A 22,170-nucleotide genomic window follows, 5' to 3' on the forward strand; every position below is an offset into this window, starting at 1 on the left:
GTTGACCTTGCAATTGATTATATCAATACATTTGTCTCTATTAAAATTTAATAGTCATTGGCTTTTTATATCATTTTTAAAAAAGTATTATACCCCAATCTCGAAGACTAACCATTATTGCTCCTACCATAGTGCTTTGTAGAGGAAGTAAATCATAAAATATGCCAAACATCTTGTGGTCTGATGGCATCACTGTTGTTTTCCATAAAGAAGGTCGCAGGTTGACATATTATTCGAACATATATTATAAATATGTTAGAGTCTAGTCAAATTCTTGAAATTGGTTGTAAACCATACGAAAGTTGCCACAACAAGACAAATTCCATACTCTATTTTTGGAGGTTTTTTTAAAAAATAAAAATAAAAATTATATAATATTTTATAGATTAGATAATGGAACATGAGCAATATTGAAAACATAATTTATTAATTTCCGAACTAAACAATAGTTTGACAATTGACGGATCGAATAGAACTATTAGTTTATTACTACGTAACACATGGTACGACTATCAAACTACTCTAGATTGGCTTGCTTTTATTATTATTATTATTATTTGCTTATTAAGATTACAAGATCGAATTTATCAATACATATCTCCAAATAGTTATGAACTTGCCCGTAAGGGCAGCTCAAGTGGTAAGAGAGTTCCACCTGCAGCCGAGAGGTCGTAGGCTGGTTTACCTCCTTGTGGTCCTTTGCCGGCTAGAGTCACAGGGCGAGGGCTTTACTCACATACTCACACAGTGAAGAGTGGGGTTTACCTCGTTAATCCAAAAAAAAGTTATGAACTTTTCTCCATTTAAAAATAAAATGTTGGATTACTTCATGAGGACCGTCACAACTTACAATCTACCTTAATAATACATAAATGCAAAAGATGTTTTTCTCAGAATGGGTATCATATTGGGCCGACCGGACTTTTAAACCCAATCTCTTCAAAGCCCAATGGGTATCATACCAATCGTTATACCCTGCACCACGGTGCACATAGCAATGTGCACCACGTACGTAAAACGAAGACGTTTCGGTGTTAGTGGATGCGGACGCGAATGACTCAGGAAATTCATTATCTATAATACACAGAACGTTTGCCTAGAATACACAAAATGTTTGCCCATAATACACAGAGTATTGACACAAAATACACAAATGTTAGTGGACACAGACGCGGACGCGGACGCGAATGACTCCAGGGAATTCATTATCTATAATACACATAATCATTATATAGAATACACAGAACGTTTGCCTAGAATACACAGAATGTTTGCCCAGAATACACAGAATATTGACACAAAATACACAAAACTCATCTTCCTAACATTCGAATGCACAAACACATCACAACCTGTGTTAATAACATAAATACACAGAATATTTACATAAAATACACAGAAATCATCCTCCTAAACATTCGAATGCACAAACACATCACAACATGTGTTACTAACATGAAATCACAACATGTGTTACTAACATTAATACACATAACGGTTGCCTAGAATACACAGAACGGTTGCCTAGAATACACAGAATGATTGCCTGGAATACACAGAATATTAACATAAATACAGAGACCGGCCGAAACGGGAAACGTGATTTTCAAAAAAAAAAAACGGACGATTAGTTTACAATGCTCAAAACAACGTCGTTTAGGTACGTGGTGCACATTGCTATGTGCACCGTGGTGCACAGTATAATTTGCCATATCATACCACAAAATTAACCTTGCAGCTTCCATATCAATCATTATACCACGAATTATGGTCTACCTTGTAAGATGGACCACTACGATTAGTTGTAAGGGGGATGATAAGCGTTCATTTTAGTATACTAATGGTTCATTTTTAATGTACTAAAGTTTCACTTTTAGATAATTCATTAGAAAATGAATATTCATTATACTAAAAATAAACATTATGTTAGTTATTCACATTAAATGTGGACCATGTTCCACAGTATAACGATTGACTAAATTGGACATTGGTAAATTATATTACAGATCATGGTCCGCATTACAAATTGGATCACTGATAAATATTCATTTTAGTATAGCAAAAGTTAATTTTTAACATACTATACGTTCATTCTTTAGCTAGTATATACTAAAAATAAACTTGTAATACACTAAAGATAAATATTTATTATACTAAAAATAAACTTTTATGTCAGTAGTCCACCTGATAATGTGTACCATAATCCATAGTATAATTATTGCTAAACTATCCATGCATGAACTACAACATTTCATCGAGTGGACAATATTTAAGACTCTTCACTTTATTTCTTTTCTTTTAAAAAAATTGATTATTGAGTTGATTTTTGGAAAATCATGATAAAATTAAGAAATTCAAGAACAGTTAATGAATATAAATAATTGTCATTTTGAATACTTTAGAGTAACCTCAATAGTGAGGTTTTTGAGGTGTCAAGTAAAGGAGAGAGGAGGGAAAGAGAAGAAAAAACACAGGAGTCTGATGCAAAAGAAAAACAAGGCTTTGGCACCATTGTGCGCGAAACACGCAGCATTGCGGGTCCACTTCCTCTTTCTTTATGCCGCAGAACGCAAAATAAATCCACCCCTTGCAAGAGGATCTCGAATTTTCTCTCTCCTCCCCTCTTTAATTAAATGCAAAACATTTGCTGAGGTTACTTGAGTAAGACTTATAGCAGCTTTTCATTAGTGGCGCAAACCTTGGCAAATCAAATAAATCTCTCTTGAACACGACCTTGTTGCTTTTGGCCTCAGCCATGATGTCTTTCTGAACAGAGATTTGCAGGTCTGACCAATTTCTGTGGACAAACAAATGCGAGTCACAGAAAGATTTTGGTATCAAGAAATAGAAAACAGTAATTTAAGTTGGTATAATTAAATGGCATTTTCCGTTTCAACTAAAAGGTTAAGCTGATAGTGAGACTATATATACAGTCATGTTTTATATACTATATTATCAATGGGGATGACATTTGTGCTTACCCTTGATCTCTTCACTTTCCAATAGCTTTATGACAAGATGGCCCCCGGGTTGCAATGCACCATTGTTACCCAGAGCAGAAACCGAGTCATCTGATTGGCCATCCAGCTGAACATTATCGTCGGAATGAGGCAAAGCGCCCCCTCCAACGGCTAGGTTGAGTGCACGGAGTCCCAGTTCAGCAGACAGAACTGCATCTCTTGTTGTTATTCCAGAAACTAGGGGACACATGTCAGATAGTACGACGGAGAACCCCTTTTGCTGCAAAAATAGGCATCAGAAAGTGTGATGCTAAGCAACTAAACAACGTGTTTCAATCTCGACAAACTTGTATGCACAAGTGGAAGATAAAATAGAAAGTCCAATCTCTCTGGAGTGAGTAAATTAAGGACGAAAACCAAGGGAAGTATAAATGTATAATTTCACTCTAATCCATTGAACTATCTTTCAAAAACAGGCCGTGTTATGTTGCATTGACTAAGGCCATCGTTTCTCTTATCTAGTTTGTTTTCTCACTCACCACCTAAAAGTTTCATGTTGTTCTTTGATTTATGTGAAAGCCCGCAACTGCTACCCAAAGGTGCACTCTGGGTGAAGCACGCCTTGTGATCCTAGCCAGCAAAGGACCACAAAAAGGTAAACTAGCCCAGGTTGCCCATAGCTAATTGACTCAAACCACAAAGGCCAACAGACAACTCCCACAGAGAGTTGAACTTGGAACCCTGTGGTGGATACCATTATACCAAGCCAATTGTCTGACCAACTTGGTCTGTTAACATAATGAATGGCATAGTCAACAGCAGAAAGAAACAGTTCTAAAGGTCTTTGAATGAAAAGTTATATCTAGCTAAGTGATTTGGTTGATTTTAAACTAAAAGAGGCACCTTCGCAGTAATGTGGATAAGAGCAGGAAGAAAGAATTAGGTGAAGCTGGGCTTTGTGGCTTCTGGATTTTAACTATTTTAGCCAATCTACGTTTTGATGAATTCTCACTTTGCTACACAACAGATTCAGCTTATCGAGCAGCGTACTGCATAACCAAGTAAAAGAAGGCCAAAATGAAACAGGTGAAGGCTTATTTATTGTAACTATTTTAGCCAATCTACGTTTCAATGAATTCTCACTTCGCTAATCGCAACACAACAGGGTTCCACATATCAGCAGTGTACTGTTCATAAGTCATAACCATGTAAAAGAAGGCCAAAAAGAAACAAAAACTATATCTCAACGCAATGCTACCAGATAACCTAACAGTGCTAACGAAAAATCCTCGGCAATATGTTCCAACAACAATACCTGAGGTGAAAGATCCCTAATCTGGTCCCTCTGTAGTTTCATAACATCAGCACAAACAGTTTGAACCCTCGAATCACAGTGCATAGCTGGCACCTTTACCTTCTGCTCTGCATCATATCATCATTTTCCAGATAATTCTCAAAGTTTTAATAAACACAACATACTATATCACTTCCCTATAATGTAACAAATTGATTGATAGAACCAAAACCCTAGTTATCCAATTGGAATACCCAAATTTTCTCAAAAACAAACCTTGAGATCAATTCCAACAACAGCTCCATTATTTTTCAATGGACCCAAACTCTGGCATGCCACCTGCATTACAAATGGGGTCAATCAAGACAACTGTAAACTCAATCAAATTATTATTTAAAAAAAAAAATTAGAAAGACAGAATTTTTATGGAAAATTTGATAGAATACATTCATAGATACACACACCTGAAGCCAGGCACCAGGAGCACAACCTAGATCAAGAATAGAGGAACCAGGGGTTATCAGTTTATACTGCTTCTGCATCTGTAACAACTGCTCTTACACCAAAGAAATTATATTGAAATTTTAATTTTTTTTTTTTAAAGAAGAATTAAATGTTGTTTCCCATAAAAGAAAAAGGTTTATAGTGTTGTAGAACAGACCTTGAAGGCAGAGCGAGCAACATAACCCAGGCGCTGAGCTTCCCTGTAGAAAAAATCTGGTGTTCCTGCTCCGCCCATCGTCTTCCTCCTCTCTATCAAACTATCAATCAAGTTAAGTGAACTATGAATAAGAGGTTTAAGAGTTTCAAATAGGGGTTTATAAGTTTACTTGTGAGGTTTAAAAAAAAAAAAAAAACCCTTTTGGGTGAATTGGAGGGTGAGAGAGGATATGAGTGAGAAAATTGAATATGTTGTCCGAATGTGAGTTTTTTTTTTTTTTTTTTTTGACATCATTTCATATATTTTAAAAAAATAAGGCAGGTTAGTTTTGTTTGTTCGACTAATCACTCTAAAGCCTCATTCTAGTAGTAGGGAGCCTCGTTCTAGTAGTAGGGAGTTTGAATTTCATTGGAAACCTAGATGGTGCTCAATTAATTCGACCGATCACTCTAAAGCCTTGTTCCAACGGCTGTGGAGGGTTTTAATTTCACTTGGAGAGGTTGACTAGTCAGAGATGATAAAGAACTTTTATACATCATAGATTTAGAGTGTATAAACAAGAATGAGAATGTGAGAATTGACAGGATGACTTGTTATTTATCTCCAAGTTTAGTGTTAATTTGGTGTAAGTGAGTAAACTTATAGGTGAACGCCAATTAGCGACTGCCCTAACTACTTTTTCATTTTTCTTCTTTATCTGTTTTCTATTATAACTTTTCTCTCCTTCCTCTCCTTCGTAATTGGACTAAAAAAATACATAGTATGAAAACAAACACCACACAATTGGGGATGCTAAGTGAAAATATAAAGTTAAAAAGAAACATAAAAATTATTGGATATAAAAACTGAACTAGACTTACGAGATACTTATGTTAATTACTGTATCAGTGTATTCAAGTTTACTCAACTTAATTAGTCTCATTTATGAGATATAGATACAATTGCAGTGGCTGCATTCACAATGACACAATAAGAATGCTTTCCACTCACAATAGCTGCATTTACAATCTCCTGAAATGTTGAGGAGAAAAAACCAGTTTTAAGGTTCACTCAGACATCAAATCTAGTTAAGAACAACAGGAACATGGATGTCAAAGCCATTAGCAAATTTTAATATTGTCTACCAGGAAGATTCATTCGAGAACTCGCCATGAATTCAGTAAAAGCATCACAAGGCGGGGTTTACCCAGTACGCACTCCCGTAGTAACTGCGGATTTCCCTCGTCAGAAACAAGGGGATTAGAAGCCAAGAAGGAGAGTTAAGTCTGCAAGGATGAGCAATCCGAACTAAGTCAATTAACTAAGCTGGTTTCCACGATGAAAGCGCGAATATGGCGCGTCCCTTCCATCCCAGAAGCAGCCAGTGTCCATCTTCATCGATCACGAACTCCTTGTGGTACCGCTTCAACATATGCATCGACATCTTCACGATCTCCCGGTTCAAAGGAAGCTGAAGAAATCCAGCCCTCGTGTTCCTGGCCTGCCACTTCTTGTATGATTCTGGCCTCTCGATCCTCTCAGTGTCTTCACATGCAATCGCGTTCATGGCTTGCTGACCAAATATGTAGCTCTCGATCAGCATCCTCTCAGGAACTTCGCGGGGGATAGTGGCCTCAAGCATATCAAACACAGTGGAGTAATGAGAAAGAGCTACCCGAAATCTTGATGTAAAGAAGGGGGCGTTACAAGCACTGTTGAGAATCCCGTGTATGAAAACATCTGGACGGACATCGTGAATTAGTTTCAGAACAGTATCCCTCGGATTGAGGCTGTTTACAACCACTGTTTCATCGAGAAGGTTCCTAAGTCGATATAGACAGTTCACAGCAAGCACCTCGCCCTCGATGATCTTCAGATCCTCGACTGTAATTGTTTCCCACTGCTTTGCTATAGCATTAAACTCGAATGGGACATTGAACTTCTCAGCATAATAAGCTAAAAGTCGCCCTGTCCCCTCAGCCCTCTCTGCTGGGCGGAAACCTGACTGTGGAAAATCAATCCCGGTTATACGAAGCTTGGGAGGTCCACCGGGCCTAGACGAGAGATGTTGTATTAAGCAAGGCCATTGAAAGCCAAAAAGAGTACCAATCCCAAAATCGATAATGTGCAGTGATGAAGTGTTCTGGGCTAGAGTTGTGATGGTCTTATTCGAGAACATATTCGAGATCTTCCTAAATGGACAACAAGAAAGATAGAGCTTGAAAGCTTTCAAGGCCCTAGCAGCATACCTAGGATATTTCACCAGTGCTTTATGTATTCTCGTCCCAGATCCCGCTATCCTTGCCTCGAGAGCGTCAGCAAAATAATGCGCCAACCTCTGCATATCGTCTCCGGTTTGAGACGAATGTTGTCTGATACGCTTCAAATAATCGTTGGCAGTCCTTATGTCCTCAACGGCTACAGCTTGTGCACAAAGCATCAAGAGAGATCGCAAGTCTACCACAGCTTGATTAGACCCCGGTTTCTTTCCACTCGATTTCTTCCTATTAGAACCCTTCGAATCATCATTGCCCGTTGCACTTTCACACGAAACATTCCGCAAGGAATGACAAAGATTGGATTCGTCCTCTTCACTGCATAATAACACCTCGTCAAACTCTTCTTGTTTAATGCTTGGTTCAGCATAAATTGCTGATTGCTTGTAAAATCTCCCTTCGGGCAAATGCATATCGTCACGACACATATTTTTCTTTCCTCTTCGCCCTTCAAGCAAGTCCTGACTCCCGGTATTCTTCTCCGCCCCAACTCCATCAACGAGCAAGCTATTGCGAGTAGGAAGGAACGAACTCCCTTCCCTAATCCCTTTCTCAACAGATTCAGTAAAATTGGATATATCAGGAATTGTAATTGTACTCGCAACAAAGTCCACAGTCCCATCATTTACGGTGCCCTGGCCAAGCAATGAGGATGACTGAGAAGTAGTACTCGAAGCAACATTGACAGGAACATGGTCACTAGTAGTTTGATGCTCCCGGGGATTGGGAACCCAGTTAGGACATAATGAATCATCGTTACCATTGTCTCCCAATCCATAATAACTACTACCACCATAGTTTTCATTTCGATCCAAATCAGGAACTCTGTGAAGATTCGGGGATGGCGGGTACTCCTCCCCAATAAGCTCGTAAAATGATCTTTCTGCATCTTTAAGGGCAGCAGACTGTCGAGACATATAGGCCTTCTCTTCCACATTATCTTCCATTAACATCTGATTAATCCATTTAAGCATTTGATCCCTAAGATCATAATGTTCATATTCACCCTCAAAGTTAAATTGGGATGTGGCCTCATATGGTCCCCTATCCATGGCCCTCTAGTCTTCAAGAATCAAGAACCCTAATCTTCCTCAAAATCTCATTTCCCCAATTCCTCAAAGCCTAAATTTCACAATCCAGAAACCCAAACTCTTGACTATGTCAAATTGTCAGCTAAATCAAACAAAACATTAACTTATGTCAAACAAATAACAACAAAACCTTCAAGCATAAGCGTGAAAAGTGAACAAAAAAACATGATAGATTAACAAAACACTCATCTTCATCCTAAGTAAGAGCCAAAAAGAATGAAATTAAGCATAAAGTTCAAATCTTTTTCCTCAAATAACATATTGGAAAGCAGAAAAAGAACCGGGTGGGTGTTATGCATGCACAGAATCGTGCTACATAAGAAGCTGTACATACAGAAACTTACCTTAACACAGAGCAATCCTACAAGGATGGGGGCAACAAACGGTGGGTGCTTACCAGTTTAAGAATAGTAGCAGGCACTGGTCTCTTGAGAATTTTAATATAGTCATAAGAAGTGGTATATTATCATTATTATGTGTTGGAAAAATTAGCTCAATTTGGTATTTAAAGTGATATTTTGAAGTATAATTTTGAGTGACGTTAATTTGTTATTTGAGTTGGGTCAAAATGTATTCAGATTTTTTAAGTTAAAATGACAAATTTGATACTCTTGTATATTATACTTATGGTTTAAAAAATCGTCACGCACTTTTCGGACGTCTGGGGACACCTAACACCTAGAGCGGAGATTAATTGGGGCCTAGGCGTCCGTGTATTTTTTTATTTTACTTTTTAAAAAAAAATTATTTAAAGTTTTATAATTTTTTAAGATTAATAATTATAAATTATTTAATACTAAAATATTAAATAATAATCTAAAAAACATCTAGAGTTTGAACAATTTAAGATTATTTCACTCAATTAAAATAACCCATTAAAAAAAAAAGCAGTAGCTAATCGACCGACTAAGCGGCCTAGTCGGTGGTGCTTAGGAAGCCTAGTCAGCACTCAAGAGGTCAAGGCAGTCAGCGCCTAAGCAGTGCTTAGGCGCCCACGTCGGCTGTCTAGCCGGCCGGTCGATCACCTAGACCATCGATTATGGTGATACGCTAGGTGGCCAGCTAGTGCCTAGCGCCTAGGTGTTGATTAATCGACGCCTAGGTAGAATTTTTGCAACACTAATTATACATTAAAATGGTTAATGAGTAAATTAGAAATGAATTCTCAAACTGTACGAGGAAAATGGACTTCGGGATGACTTTTGAGTAGCATTTGTAATCCACTGGAAAGGAATATGAGTTTGTACTAATATAAATACAATTCAACATTTTAAAATTTGTGAGTTTATAGTATATATACTAGTTTTTCTTATGGGCGATGCGCAAAAAATAGGTGCCCAATATTATTATTTTATATTAAAATTTTAAATTTATTTAAATTTTAATATAGTAAATAATAACAATAATAATAATAATAATGTAAAATATTTTTATAAATTGGATATTTATATTTTAAAAAGTAACTAACATATAACTCTAATATTTAATGTATATATTATTATTATTATTATTGATAAAGATAAGAAAGGGTCACACTTGTGTGAGACCGTCTCACGGATCCTTATTCGTGAGACGGGTCGGGTCAAAACACCATGCAAATGTCATACTTATATGTGCAAATCTCACACTTATATGCTCAAATATAATACTAATAAAAAATACAATTTTTGTTACTTATAAGAGAAAAAGTAATACATTTTTCACCAAAAGAATGTTTGCATTTTTCACATGTTTGCACTATGATAGTATGATGTGCCAACATTTCTTTCTTTAAAAAAAAATAATAATTCTAATAAAAATTCAAACTCTTATTCATCGTTTTTAAGAGTGCATTTACTAGCCCAACAAAAACTCTATTTTTCTTGAAAAATATAATCAAATAATGTGTATACTTATAAATTTCTCCAATTTAAAAATAAAGAATAAAAATGAAAAATTAGAGGAATAAAAAAGTGAAAATATAAAATAAACACAATCTAAATGTCTCAATTTCTTCCATTAAATAAATTCTTGTTATAATTATTAATGCAAGTGACATGACCCCACCATTTACATTGGAAGAGAATGAAATAGAAATGGGAAGTCAATACCTTTTTTTAGAAAACCTTTTGGGTGAGTTGGATGGAAAGAGAGGATACGAGTGAGAAAATTGAATATGTTCAAATATGAGTTTTTTTTTTTTCTTGACATCATTTCAAATTTTAAATAAATAAGTCAGACTAGTTTAGCTGGTTTGATCGATTACTTTAAAGCCATGTTCCAGCGGTAAAGAGTTTCACTGGAAACCTAAAGGGTTGTAGGCTAGCTCAATTAATGAATTAATTCAACCGATCACTCTAAAACTTTGTTTGAGAACTGACAGAATGACTAGTAATTTACTTTCGAGTTTAGTATTAATCTAGCGTAAGTGAGTAAATTTATAGGGTGACCACCAATTGGCGACTACCGTGAGTACCATCACTACCGTTACTACTACTTTTTTTTTTTTTTTTAACATTTACTTTTACTTTTCTGTCATTCTCTCTTTTCTAATTGGACTGAAAAACAATATGAAAAAACACCACTCTGGGAGAGATGGAGATGCTAAGTGAAAATTATAAGTTAAAAAGAAACATATTAAAAATTATTGGATATAAAAACTCAATTAAATTTATGAGATACTTATGTTTTTGTTACTTATTATTGTATTCTAGTCTACTCAATTGAACCAGCTTGATTGGCATGAGTGACCCTGTACTCTTATTTCTTAAGAAAGGTCTGAAAAAACCAATCAACCAATCTAATCAGTTAGGGCTCTCTCAGGACACCTCATTGTCTAACAAAAACATTTTTTTTTTTTACTATATTGATTTACTCTCATTTTATGAGATATAGATACAAATGCAGTGGCTGCATTCACATAGACGCAGTTAGAAACTTAGAATGCTTTCCACTCACAATAGCTGCATTCACAATCTACTGAAATGTTGAGGAGAAAAAACCAGTTTTAAGGTTCACTCAGACATCAAATCTAGTCAAGAATAACAGGAACATGGATGTCAAAACCATTAGCAAATTTTAACATTATCTACCAGGAAGATTCATTCGAGAACTCGCCATGCAATCAATAAAAGCATCACAAGGCGGGGTTTACCCAGTACACACCCTTGCGAAGTGACTGTGGGTTTCCCTCGTCAGAAACAAGGAGATTAGAAGCCAAGAAGGAGAGTTAAGTCTGCTAGACGATGAGTAATCTGAACTAAGCTGGTTTCCACGATGAAAGAGCGAATATGGCGCGCCCCTTCCATCCCAGAAGCAGCCAATGTCCATCTTCATCGATCACGAACTCCTTGTGGTATCGCTTCAACGTATGCATCGACATCTTCACGATCTCCCGGTTCAAAGGGAGCTGAAGAAATCCAGCCCTCGTGTTCCTGGCCTGCCACATCTTGTACGTTTCTGGCCTCTCGATCCTCTCAGTGTCTTCACATGCAATCGCGTTCATGGCTTGCTGACCAAATATGTAGCTCTCGATCAGCATCCTCTCATGAACTTCGCGGGGAATAGTGACCTCAAGCATATCGAACACAGCTGAGTAATGAGACAGAGCTGCTCGAAATCTTGATGTAAATAAGGGGGAATTACAAGCACTGTTGAGAATCCCGTGTATGAAAACATCCGGATGGACCTCGTGGATTAGTTTCAGAACAGTATCCCTCGGACTGAGGCTGTTTACAACCACTGTATCGTCGAGAAGTTTCCTAAGTTGATATATACAGTTCACTACAAGCACCTCGCCCTCGATGATCTTCAGATCATCAACTGTAATTGTTTCCCACTGCTTTGCTATAGCATTAAACTCGAATGGGACATTGAACTTCTCAGCATAATAAGCTAAAAGCCGCCCTGTCCTCTCAGCCTTCTCTGCTGGCCGGAAACCTGACTGTGGAAAATCAATCCCGGTTATACGAAGCTTGGGAGGTCCACCGGGCCTAGACGAGAGATTTTGTATTAAGCAAGGCCATTGAAAGCCGAAAAGAAAACCAATCCCGAAATGAATAATGTGCAGTGATGAAGCGTTCTGGGCTAGAGTTGTGATGGTCTTGTTCGAGAACAAATACGAGATCTTCACAAATGGACAGGAAGAACGATAGAGCTGGAAAGCTTTCAAGGCCCTAGCAGCATACCTAGGATATTTCATCAGTGCTTTATATATTCTTGTCCCAGATCCCGTTATCCTTGCCTCGAGAGCCTCAGCAAAATAATGCGCCAGCCTCTGCATATCGTCTCCGGTTTGAGACGAATGTTGTCTGATACGCTTCAAATAATCGTTGGCAGTCCTTATGTCCTGGACGGCTACAGCTTGTGCACAAAGCGTCAAGAGAGATCGCAAGTCTACCAAAGTTCGTTCAGACCCCGGTTTCTTCTTCCTATTAGAACCCTTCGAATCATCATTGCCTGTTGCACTTTCACACAAAACGCCCTGCAAGGAATGACAAAGACTGGATTCGTCCTCTCCACTCCATAATAACACCTTGTCAAACTCTTCTTGCTTAATGCTCGGTTCAGCATAAATTGCTGATTGCTTGTAACTTCTCCCTTCTGGCAAATGTGTATCTTCACGAAGAGTATTTTTCGTTCCTCTTCGCCCTTCAAGGGCATCCTGATTCCCAGTATTCTTCTCAGCCCCAACTCCATCAACAAGCACGCTATTGCGAGTAGGAAGGAACGAACTCGCTTCCCTAACCCCTTTCTCAACAGATTCAGTACAATTGGATATATCAGGAATTGTAATTGTACTCGAAGCAACATTGACAGGAACATGGTCACTAGTAGTTTGACGCTCCCGGGGATTGGGATCCAAGTTAGGACATAAAGAATCATCGTTACCATTGTCTCCCGATCCAATGTTGTCATTTCGATCCAAATCAGGAACTCTGTGAAGATTTGGGGATGGCGGGTACTCCTCCCCAATAAGCTCGTAAAATGATCTTTCTGCATCCTTAAGTTCAGTAGACTGTCGAGACATGTAGGCCTTCTCTTCCACGTTATCTTCCATTAGTATCTGATTAATCCACTTAAGCATTTGACCCCTAAGATCATAATCTTCATATCCACCATCTTCATTCAATAAGTTTACTACATTTAACCTCTGACCAGATTGAGGCAGTGGGGCTTCTTCACTATTTAGATTTCCCATTTCTTCCCGATCCAGAAATGTCTCACAAACTCCCTCATTCGCCATCGAAGTTGGATAAGAGAAAGCGGATAGACCTTCAACCCCTAAATTTTGTCTGTGAGGTTGGTCTCATCCCACCATGGTGTCACTGCCATTCAACCAGATTTGGATTTGGAAAGATTGGTGGGGTTTCATCCTCAAAAGTTAAATTGGGATGTGGTCTCATATGGTCTCCTATCCATGGCCCTCTATTCTTCAAGAATCAAGAACCCTAATCTTCCTCAAAATCTCATTCCCCAATTCCTTCACAATCCAGAAACCCAAACTCTTGACTATGTCAAATTGTCAGCTAAATCAAACAAAACATTAACTTATGTCAAACAAATAACAACCAAACCTTCAAGCATAAGCATGAAAATGAACAAAAAAACATGATAGATTAGCAAACACTCATCTTCATCCTAAGTAAGAGCCAAAAAGAATGAAATCAAGCATAAAGATCAAATCTTTTTAGTCAAATAACATATTCGAAAGCAGAAAAACAACCGGGTCGGTGTTATGCATGCACAGAATCATGCTACATAAGAAGCTATACATACAGAAACTTACCTTAACACATAGCAATCCTACAAGGCTGGGGGCAACAAACGTTGGGCCATGGGTGTTTACCAGTTTAAGAATAGTAGCAGGCATTCGTCTCTTGAGAATTTTAATATAGTCCTAAGAAGTGGTATATTATGTGTTGGAAAAATTAGCTTAATTTGGTATTTAAAGTGATATTTTGAAGTATAATTTTGAGTTGTGTTTATTTCTGATTTGCGTTGGGTCTAAATAGATTCATACTCTATATTTTTTATAAGTTAATATAATAAATTTGATATATTATACATTAAAAATGGATAATGAATAAATTAAGAATTAATTCTCAAACTGTACGATGAAAATAGAGTTTGGGATGATTTTTGAATAACATTTGTAATTCATTGGGGAGGAATGTGAGTTTGTACTAATATAAATACAATTCAATATTTTTAAAAATTTTGAATATATATTATTTCTCGCGTGATTTAATAGAGAAATAAACTAATAAAATATGGGTTCTATTACATGTACTTCCAAATTTTACTCTCTCATTTTTACTCTATGATGTGGCAACCAAGAATAAAATATTTGATATTTCAAAAAAAAAGAATAAGATATTTGAGTTCTACAGCATGTACCTCCAAACTTTACTCCTCCACTTGCAGTCTTTTACGTGGACAATAATATATTATTTCTATCATGAGAGTCTCAAGAAAAAGTCTATATTAAAAATTTGAGAGTAGAACTTGAGATTAAACATAATAAATTCCTAAAGATATTTTCATTATGTCAAACAGTCAAAGTGTGTGGCAGGGAACCTAGGACAGTGACTATATGATTCATTTTCTATTTGAGGCATCCACCAAATTTTGTCCCAAAAGTACCATCCAACTATACATGCTGTCCCATCCTCCCATTGTCATCTCTCCACACCACATAATCAATTATATTATTATTACATGAAAGACTAACCAAATGAGTGGGACATAATTTTCGTATCTAAAGATCATGAGTTTGATTTAATTTCGCGAGATTAATGTTATCGCGAATTACGCAATTAGTCCATCACTTAGATCATAGTCTTCATGTGTGCATCATGAAGCAAATTCAGACCTTCCAGCATCCTTGAGCATTTTTCCTACACTACCGCCTCCCGTCATGACCTTTAAGCCACGCGACGAACTAGGGGCTTGCCAACAATTTTTTGGTTGAACCAACCGCACAAGATCTTTTCGTGTGTGCACACTTTTGAATAGTGGCTTTATTAAATCATTGCAAGTGTAATTACTATTTAAAAGTCAGACATAAAAACAACTTTCCTAGCATAGAAAACTTGATTCACAAACTGTTTCACAAATTTTAAACTGAATTCTTTGAAGGAACTTAAAGCTTCTTTAATGATTTGGTCAAACGTACCCAAGACTGACACTGGTTGAATAGTCTTGCCCACCACCTAAGTATCTATTTCAATTCTTCTATCGATTGACAATATCTCCATCGCAGTCACTATTCAAAAGTGTACACACAGGAAAAGATCTTGTGAGGTAGATTCAACCAAAAAATTGTTGGCAAGCCCCTGGTTCGTCGCGTGGCTTAAAGGTCATGACAGAAGGCGATAGTGCAGGAAAAATGCCCAAAGATGCTGGAAGGTCTGAATTTGCTTCATGATGCGCACATGAAGACTATGATCTAAGCAATGGACTAATTGTGTAATTTACGATAACATTAATCTCGCAAAATTGAATCAAACTCATGATCTTTAGATACGAAAATTATGTCACACTCATTTGACTAATCTTTCATGTAATAATAATATAATTGATTATGTGGTGTGGAGAGATGACAATGGGAGGATGGGACGGCATGTATAGTTGGATGGTATTTTTGGGACAAAATTTGATGGATGCCTCAAATAGAAAATGAATCATATAGTCACTGTCCTAGGTTCCCTGCCTCAAAATATCACTTTAAATATCAAATTAAGCTAATTTTTCCAACACATAATATACCACTTCTTAGGACTATATTAAAAAATTTAAAATTCTCAAGAGACCAATGCCTTCTACTATTCTTAAACTGGTAAACACCCATGACCCAACGTTTGTTGCCCCCAGCCTTGTAGGATTGCTCTGTGTTAAGGTAAGTTTCTGTATGTACAGCTTCTTATGTATCACGATTCTGTGCATGCATAACACCGACCCGCTTCTTTTTCTGCTTTCCAATATGTTATTTGAGGAAAAAGATTCCAACTTTATGCTTAATTTCATTCTTTCTGGCTCTTACTTAGGATGAAGATGAGTGTTTTGTTAATCTATCATGTTTTTTGGTTCACTTTTCATGCTTATGCTTAAAGGTTTTGTTGTTATTTGTTTGACATAGTTAATGTTTTGTTTGATTTAGCTGACAATTTGACATAGTCAAGAGTTTGGGTTTCTGGATTGTGTAGGAATTGGGGAATGAGATTTTGAGGAAGATTAGGGTTCTTGATTCTTTAAGAATAGAGGGCCATGGATAGGGGACCATATGAGACGACATCCCAATTAGACTTTTGAGGATGAAACCCCACCAATCTTTCCAAATCCAAATCTGGTTTAAGTGTTTGAATGGCATGGTGGGATGAGAACAACCTCACAGCCAAAATTTAGGGGTTGAAGGTCTATCCACTTTCTCGTATCCAACTCCGATGGCGAATGAGGGAGTTTGTGAGATATTGGTGGATCGGAACGAAGAAATGGGAAATCTAAATAGTGAAGCCCCACTGCCTCAATCCCATCAGAGGTTATTGAATGAAGATGGTGGATATGAACATTATGATCTTAGGGATCAAATGCTCAAGTGGATTAATCAGATGCTAATGGAAGATAACGCGGAAGAGAAGGCCTACATGCTTCGACAGTCTGCTGCCCTTAAAGATGCAGAAAGATCATTTTACGAGCTTATTGGGGAGGAGTACCCGCCATCCCCGAATCTTCAAAGAGTTCCTGATTTGGATCGAAATGAAAACTATGGTGGTAGTAGTTATTATGGATTGGGAGACAATGGTAACGATGATTCTTTATGTCCTAACAGGGATCCCTATCCCCGGGAGCATCAAACTACTAGTGACCATGTTCCTGTCAATGTTGCTTCGAATACAATTACAATTCCTGATATATCCAATTGTACTGAATCTGTTGAGAAAGGGGTTAGGGAAGCGAGTTCGTTCCTTCCTACTCGCAATAGCTTGCTTGTTGATGGGATTGGGGCTGAGAAGAATACTGGGAATCAGGACACCCTTGAAGGGCGAAGAGGAACGAAAAATACTCTTCGTGAAGATATGCATTTGGCAGAAGGGAGAAGTTACAAGCAATCAGCAATTTATGCTGAACCAAGCATTAAGCAAGAAGAGTTTGACAAGGTGTTATTATACAGTGGAGAGGACGAATCCAGTCTTTGTCATTCCTTGCGGGGCGTTTTGTGTGAAAGTGCAACAGGCAATGATGATTCGAAGGGTTCTAATAGGAAGAAGAAACCGGGGTCTGAACGAACTGTGGTAGACTTGCGATCTCTCTTGACGCTTTGTGCACAAGCTATAGCCGTCGAGGACATAAGGACTGCCAACGATTATTTGAAGCGTATCAGACAGCATTCGTCTCAAACCGGAGACGATATGCAGAGGCTGGCGCATTATTTTGCTGACGGTCTCGAGGCAAGGATAGCGGGATCTGGGACGAGAATATATAAAGCACTGATGAAATATCCTAGGTATGCTGCTAGGGCCTTGAAAGCTTTCCAGCTCTATTGTTCTTCCTGTCCATTTCTGAAGATCTCGTATTTGTTCTCAAACAAGACCATCACAACTCTAGCCCAGAACGCCTCATCACTGCACATTATCGATTTTGGGATTGGTACTCTTTTCGGCTTTCAATGGCCTTGCTTAATACAGCATCTCTCGTCTAGGCCCGGTGGACCTCCCAAGCTTCGTATAACCGGGATTGATTTTCCACAGTCAGGTTTTCGGCCAGCAGAGAAGGCTGAGGGGACAGGGCGGCTTTTATCTTATTATGCTGAGAAGTTCAATGTCCCATTCGAGTTTAATGCTATAGCAAAGCAGTGGGAAACAATTACAGTTGATGATCTGAAGATCATCGAGGGCGAGGTGCTTGTAGTGAACTGTATATATCAACTTAGGAAACTTCTCGATGATACAGTGGTTGTAAACAGCCTCAGTCCGAGGGATACTGTTCTGAAACTAATCCACGAGCTCCATCCGGATGTTTTCATACACGGGATTCTCAACAGTGCTTGTAATTCCCCCTTATTTACATCGAGATTTCGAGCAGCTCTGTCTCATTACTCAGCTGTGTTCGATATGCTTGAGGTCACTATTCCCCGCGAAGTTCATGAGAGGATGCTGATCGAAAGCTACATATTTGGTCAGCAAGCCATGAACGCGATTGCATGTGAAGACACTGAGAGGGTCGAGAGGCCAGAAACGTACAAGATGTGGCAGACCAGGAACACGAGGGCTGGATTTCTTCAGCTTCCTTTGAACCGGGAGATCGTGAAGATGTCGATGCATATGTTGAAGCGATACCACAAGGAGTTCGTGATCGATGAAGATGGACACTGGCTGCTTCTGGGATGGAAGGGGCGCGCCATATTCGCGCTTTCGTCGTGGAAACCAGCTTAGTTCAGATTACTCATCAGACTTCTAATCTCCTTGTTTCTGACGAGGGAAACCCACAGTCACTATGCAAGGGTGTGTACTGGGTAAACCCTGCCTTGTGATGCTTTTACTGATTGCATGGCGAGTTATCGAATGAATCTTCCTGGTAGACAATGTTAAAATTTGCTAATGGTTTTGACATCCATGTTCCTGTTATTCTTGACTAGATTTGATGTCTGAGTGAACCTTAAAACTGGTTTTTTCTCCTCAACATTTGAGTAGATTGTGAGTGGAAAGCATTCATATTGTGTCTATGTGAATGCAGCCACCGCATTTGTATCTATATCTCATAAAATGAGAGTAAATCAACTCAGTAAATTGTTTTTTTTTTTTTAGACCATGAGATATCCTGAGGGCCCTAACTGATTAGATTGGTTTTTCCAGACCTCTCTTAAGGAATGAGAGTACACGGTCACTCATACTAACCAAGCTGATTCAATTAAGTAGACTCTTTTTTTTTTGAATAGACTTGAATACAATTCAGTAGACTTGAATACAATAATAAGTGACAAAAACATAAGTATCTCATAAATTTAATTGAGTTTTTATATCCAATAATTTTTAATATGTTTCTTTTTAACTTATAATTTTCACTTAGCATCTCCAACTCTCTAAGAGTGGTGATTTTTCATATTTTTTCAGTCAAATTAGGAAAGAGGGGAATGAGAGAGAAGTTATAAAAAAAGAAAAAGAGAAAAAAATAAATAGTAAGGGTAGTGACGATACTCACGGTAGTCGCTAATTGGCGGTCACCCTATAAATTTACTTACTTACGCTAGACTAATACTAAACTCAAAAGTATATTACTAGTCATTTTGTCAGTTCTCAAATAAAGTTTTAGAGTGATCAGTTGAGTTAATTCATTAATTAAGCTATCCCACAATCCTCTAGGTTTCCAGTGAAACTCTTTACCACTGGAACATGGCTTTAAAGTAATCGACCGAACCAACTAAACTAGTCTGACTTATTTATTTAAAATTTGAAATGTTGTCAACAAAAAAAAAAAAAAACCTAATATTTAGAAAACATATTCGATTTTCTCTCTCGTAACCTCTCTCTCCATCCAACTCACCCAAAAGGTTAAAAAAAAAAAAACAAAAAGGTATTGACTTCCCATTTCTATAAATAGAGTCAGGAGAGCAATGTCTCAATACAAAGAATGATCCAGCCTAGAGAGATGTCAAGATTTAGCTAAAGTGTAAGCAATAACATTATATGCTCTACGAGTGAAAAAAAGTGAACAAAACTCAAAAGAACTCATCAAATTTTTGCAGTCCATGTTTGCAAAATCAATGTAAGAATAAATCGACTCCGTGGTAAGAATATTACTTCGCATAACCGCACAATCTGTAAACATCACCACTGCCACTTCCCCTATTTCCTTAAGCCAAGAAAGAGCTTCTCTAAACGCAAACGTCTCAGCCATGGTCAGTGAGTCACAAATCAGAATAGTCCCATTAGTGGTTGTTACAAACTCACCATCCGGAGAGAGAAATACCGCCCCCCATCACGCCTATTCCTGAGTTCCTCTCCCATGCAGCATGCTACATCAACATACTATTTAAAAGTCAATGTTTACCTTTTTCATAGAGTTTTATTACTTGGACTTCCATTTTTTACTCTCATTCGTGGTACCTTTTTCATATGCTTGCACTATGATAGTATGATGTGCTAACACGTACATAGTTCCTTTTCTTTCTTTCTTTCTTTTTTTTTTAAAATAATTCTAATAAAAATTCAAACTCTTATTCATCGTTTTTAAGAGTGCATTTACTAACCAATAAAATTATTTTTCTTCAAAAATATAATCAAACAATGTGTATACTTGTATATTTCTCCAATTTAAAAATAAAGAATAAAAATTAAAAAAGTAAAGGAATAAAAACTGAAAATATAAAATAAACACAATCTAAATTAGGAAATGTCCTAATTTCTTCCATTAAATAAATTCTTGTTAATTATTAATGCAAGTGACATGACGCCACCGCTTACATTGGAACTTGGAAGAGAATGAAATAGAAATGGGAAGTCAATACCTTGGCCACTTATGAAAACATACTACAGTTGTGATGAATGGATGAACTGCCTCTGTTCCGTGCAATTGCAGTTTCATTTCAACACAATTGCAGTATTTTTTCAACACAACTACAGTATCTGTTCAACACAACTGCAGTATCAGCTATGATCATTGTCCACAGTATAATTTGCGGTAAACTTGAGTCACCTTGCAGTGTAGATTTTTAAAAATAATATTGTAGGCACATAAACATAATGCCATTGGTTCTATGGTGTAGTGGTTAGCACTTTGGACTTTGAATCCAACAACCTGGGTTCAACTCCCGGTAGGACCTATGAGGTAATTCAAGTGGCAAGTGAGCTTTTTTATAGGAAAATTTTTTGAGAGAATCTAAGTTCGACCCGGTGAATTTTCCCAAAAAAAAAAAAGAAGGAATAAAGTTCAAATTGACCATGATGATTTGACATTTTTTTAAAAATTTCTTTTTCATTTTTTTAATTTTATTTTTGAAAACTCTTTTCTAGCATAAAATCTGCTGCAATATATATTCAACTTTTTTTTTTTGAAAGATATATATATTCAGTTTATAATTTTATATAATAATTAAGATGTTAATAAATAGAATGAAACATGATTCCCTTCGCAATGCACTACTTTGGAGCTAAATTAAGCAAAAGGTGGACCAAACACTACTTTGGTGCTAAAACATCTCTTCACAGTGCACATCCTATCATTATAATTTGCAAAAAATCTGCTGCAGTACCTAATTCTTTTGTATGAAAATATACACCCTCCGAATATTTTTCAGCGAACCAAACAGACTATAAGAAATTGAAACTGCAAATTGATAAAGCTACAAACTGATAAACTTCAATATGATGAAACCTCGAAGCAACTACAAACCAAATAGGGATTTTAGGCGTGATTGGAGAATTTCACAGTTGATTTTGGGATTTCTGATTGAAGCTTCTTTTTTTTTTTTCTCTCTTTTTTTTTTAAAAATTTTATAAAGAATTATTGAAGTTTAGTTTTCCTAATTGAATTGCCTATACATGGTGGAAGAAAGATTGAAGAAAGAGTAAAGAAAGAAAGGAAAGGACTAGGTGTGTACTGTAGCAGATTTTAGGTAAGAAAAGGGTTTTCAAAAAAATAAAAGAATTGAAAAGGAATTTTTTTTTTAAAAATGTCAAGTAATTCTCCATGTCAACATGCAATCTGCTAGATGGGATGTTAACTTGCTATCAGATGAAATTGCAGATATTTGGAGTGTTGAGTGGCTTAATTGTACTTTTTTTTTGTTCAATGGCCAAATTGTACTTTCACGTTTCGTTTAGTGGCCAATTTGGATCTTATTCCATATATATATATATATATATATATATATATATATATATATATATATATATATATATATATATATATATATATATATATATATATATAT

At 36.9% G+C, this 22,170-nt stretch overlaps 4 protein-coding genes and 1 non-coding gene across 7 annotated transcripts; 2 read left to right on the plus strand and 3 right to left on the minus strand.

Moving 5' to 3' along the window:
• Window positions 1-2,353: 2,353 nt before the first annotated feature.
• Window positions 2,354-5,021, minus strand: LOC116020898 (ribosomal RNA large subunit methyltransferase E). Its single transcript, XM_031261464.1, has 6 exons — window positions 4,916-5,021; window positions 4,719-4,805; window positions 4,531-4,593; window positions 4,276-4,377; window positions 2,982-3,240; window positions 2,354-2,797 (listed from the first exon to the last, which is right to left on the minus strand). The coding sequence occupies exons 1-6, from the start codon at window positions 4,991-4,993 to the stop codon at window positions 2,685-2,687; spliced, it is 702 nt and encodes a 233-aa protein (XP_031117324.1). The 5' UTR covers window positions 4,994-5,021; the 3' UTR covers window positions 2,354-2,684.
• A 761-nt stretch (window positions 5,022-5,782) lies between these two features.
• Window positions 5,783-14,107, minus strand: LOC116019288 (scarecrow-like protein 14). 2 transcript variants are annotated; one of them, XM_031259440.1, is made up of 2 exons: window positions 14,029-14,107; window positions 5,783-8,343 (listed from the first exon to the last, which is right to left on the minus strand). In XM_031259440.1, exon 2 carries the CDS (start codon window positions 8,220-8,222, stop codon window positions 6,216-6,218), a length of 2,007 nt encoding a protein of 668 aa, XP_031115300.1. In that variant the 5' UTR covers window positions 8,223-8,343; window positions 14,029-14,107; the 3' UTR covers window positions 5,783-6,215. The 2 variants fall into 2 exon arrangements, with proteins under 2 accessions (XP_031115300.1, XP_031115299.1); XM_031259439.1 differs by lacking the exon at window positions 14,029-14,107 and adding an exon at window positions 8,606-8,703.
• On the minus strand, window positions 11,078-14,011 carry LOC116019289 (scarecrow-like protein 9). Its single transcript, XM_031259442.1, has one exon. It carries the CDS (start codon window positions 13,483-13,485, stop codon window positions 11,500-11,502), a length of 1,986 nt encoding a protein of 661 aa, XP_031115302.1. The 5' UTR covers window positions 13,486-14,011; the 3' UTR covers window positions 11,078-11,499.
• Window positions 14,108-16,007: 1,900 nt separating the features above from the next.
• On the plus strand, window positions 16,008-19,049 carry LOC116019974 (scarecrow-like protein 9). 2 transcript variants are annotated; one of them, XM_031260391.1, is made up of 2 exons: window positions 16,008-16,140; window positions 16,402-19,049. In XM_031260391.1, the coding sequence occupies exon 2, from the start codon at window positions 16,685-16,687 to the stop codon at window positions 18,671-18,673; it is 1,989 nt and encodes a 662-aa protein (XP_031116251.1). In that variant the 5' UTR covers window positions 16,008-16,140; window positions 16,402-16,684; the 3' UTR covers window positions 18,674-19,049. The 2 variants fall into 2 exon arrangements, with proteins under 2 accessions (XP_031116251.1, XP_031116252.1); XM_031260392.1 differs by having other exon boundaries at window positions 16,020-16,140; window positions 16,448-19,049.
• Window positions 19,050-20,988: 1,939 nt separating this feature from the next.
• Window positions 20,989-21,060, plus strand: TRNAQ-UUG. The gene has a single exon. It is a non-coding gene; the product is annotated as a tRNA-Gln (tRNA).
• Window positions 21,061-22,170: the final 1,110 nt, after the last annotated feature.

The sequence above is a fragment of the Ipomoea triloba genome, chromosome 5 (assembly GCF_003576645.1).
Source record: "Ipomoea triloba cultivar NCNSP0323 chromosome 5, ASM357664v1".
Classification (NCBI taxonomy): Eukaryota; Viridiplantae; Streptophyta; class Magnoliopsida; order Solanales; family Convolvulaceae; genus Ipomoea; species Ipomoea triloba.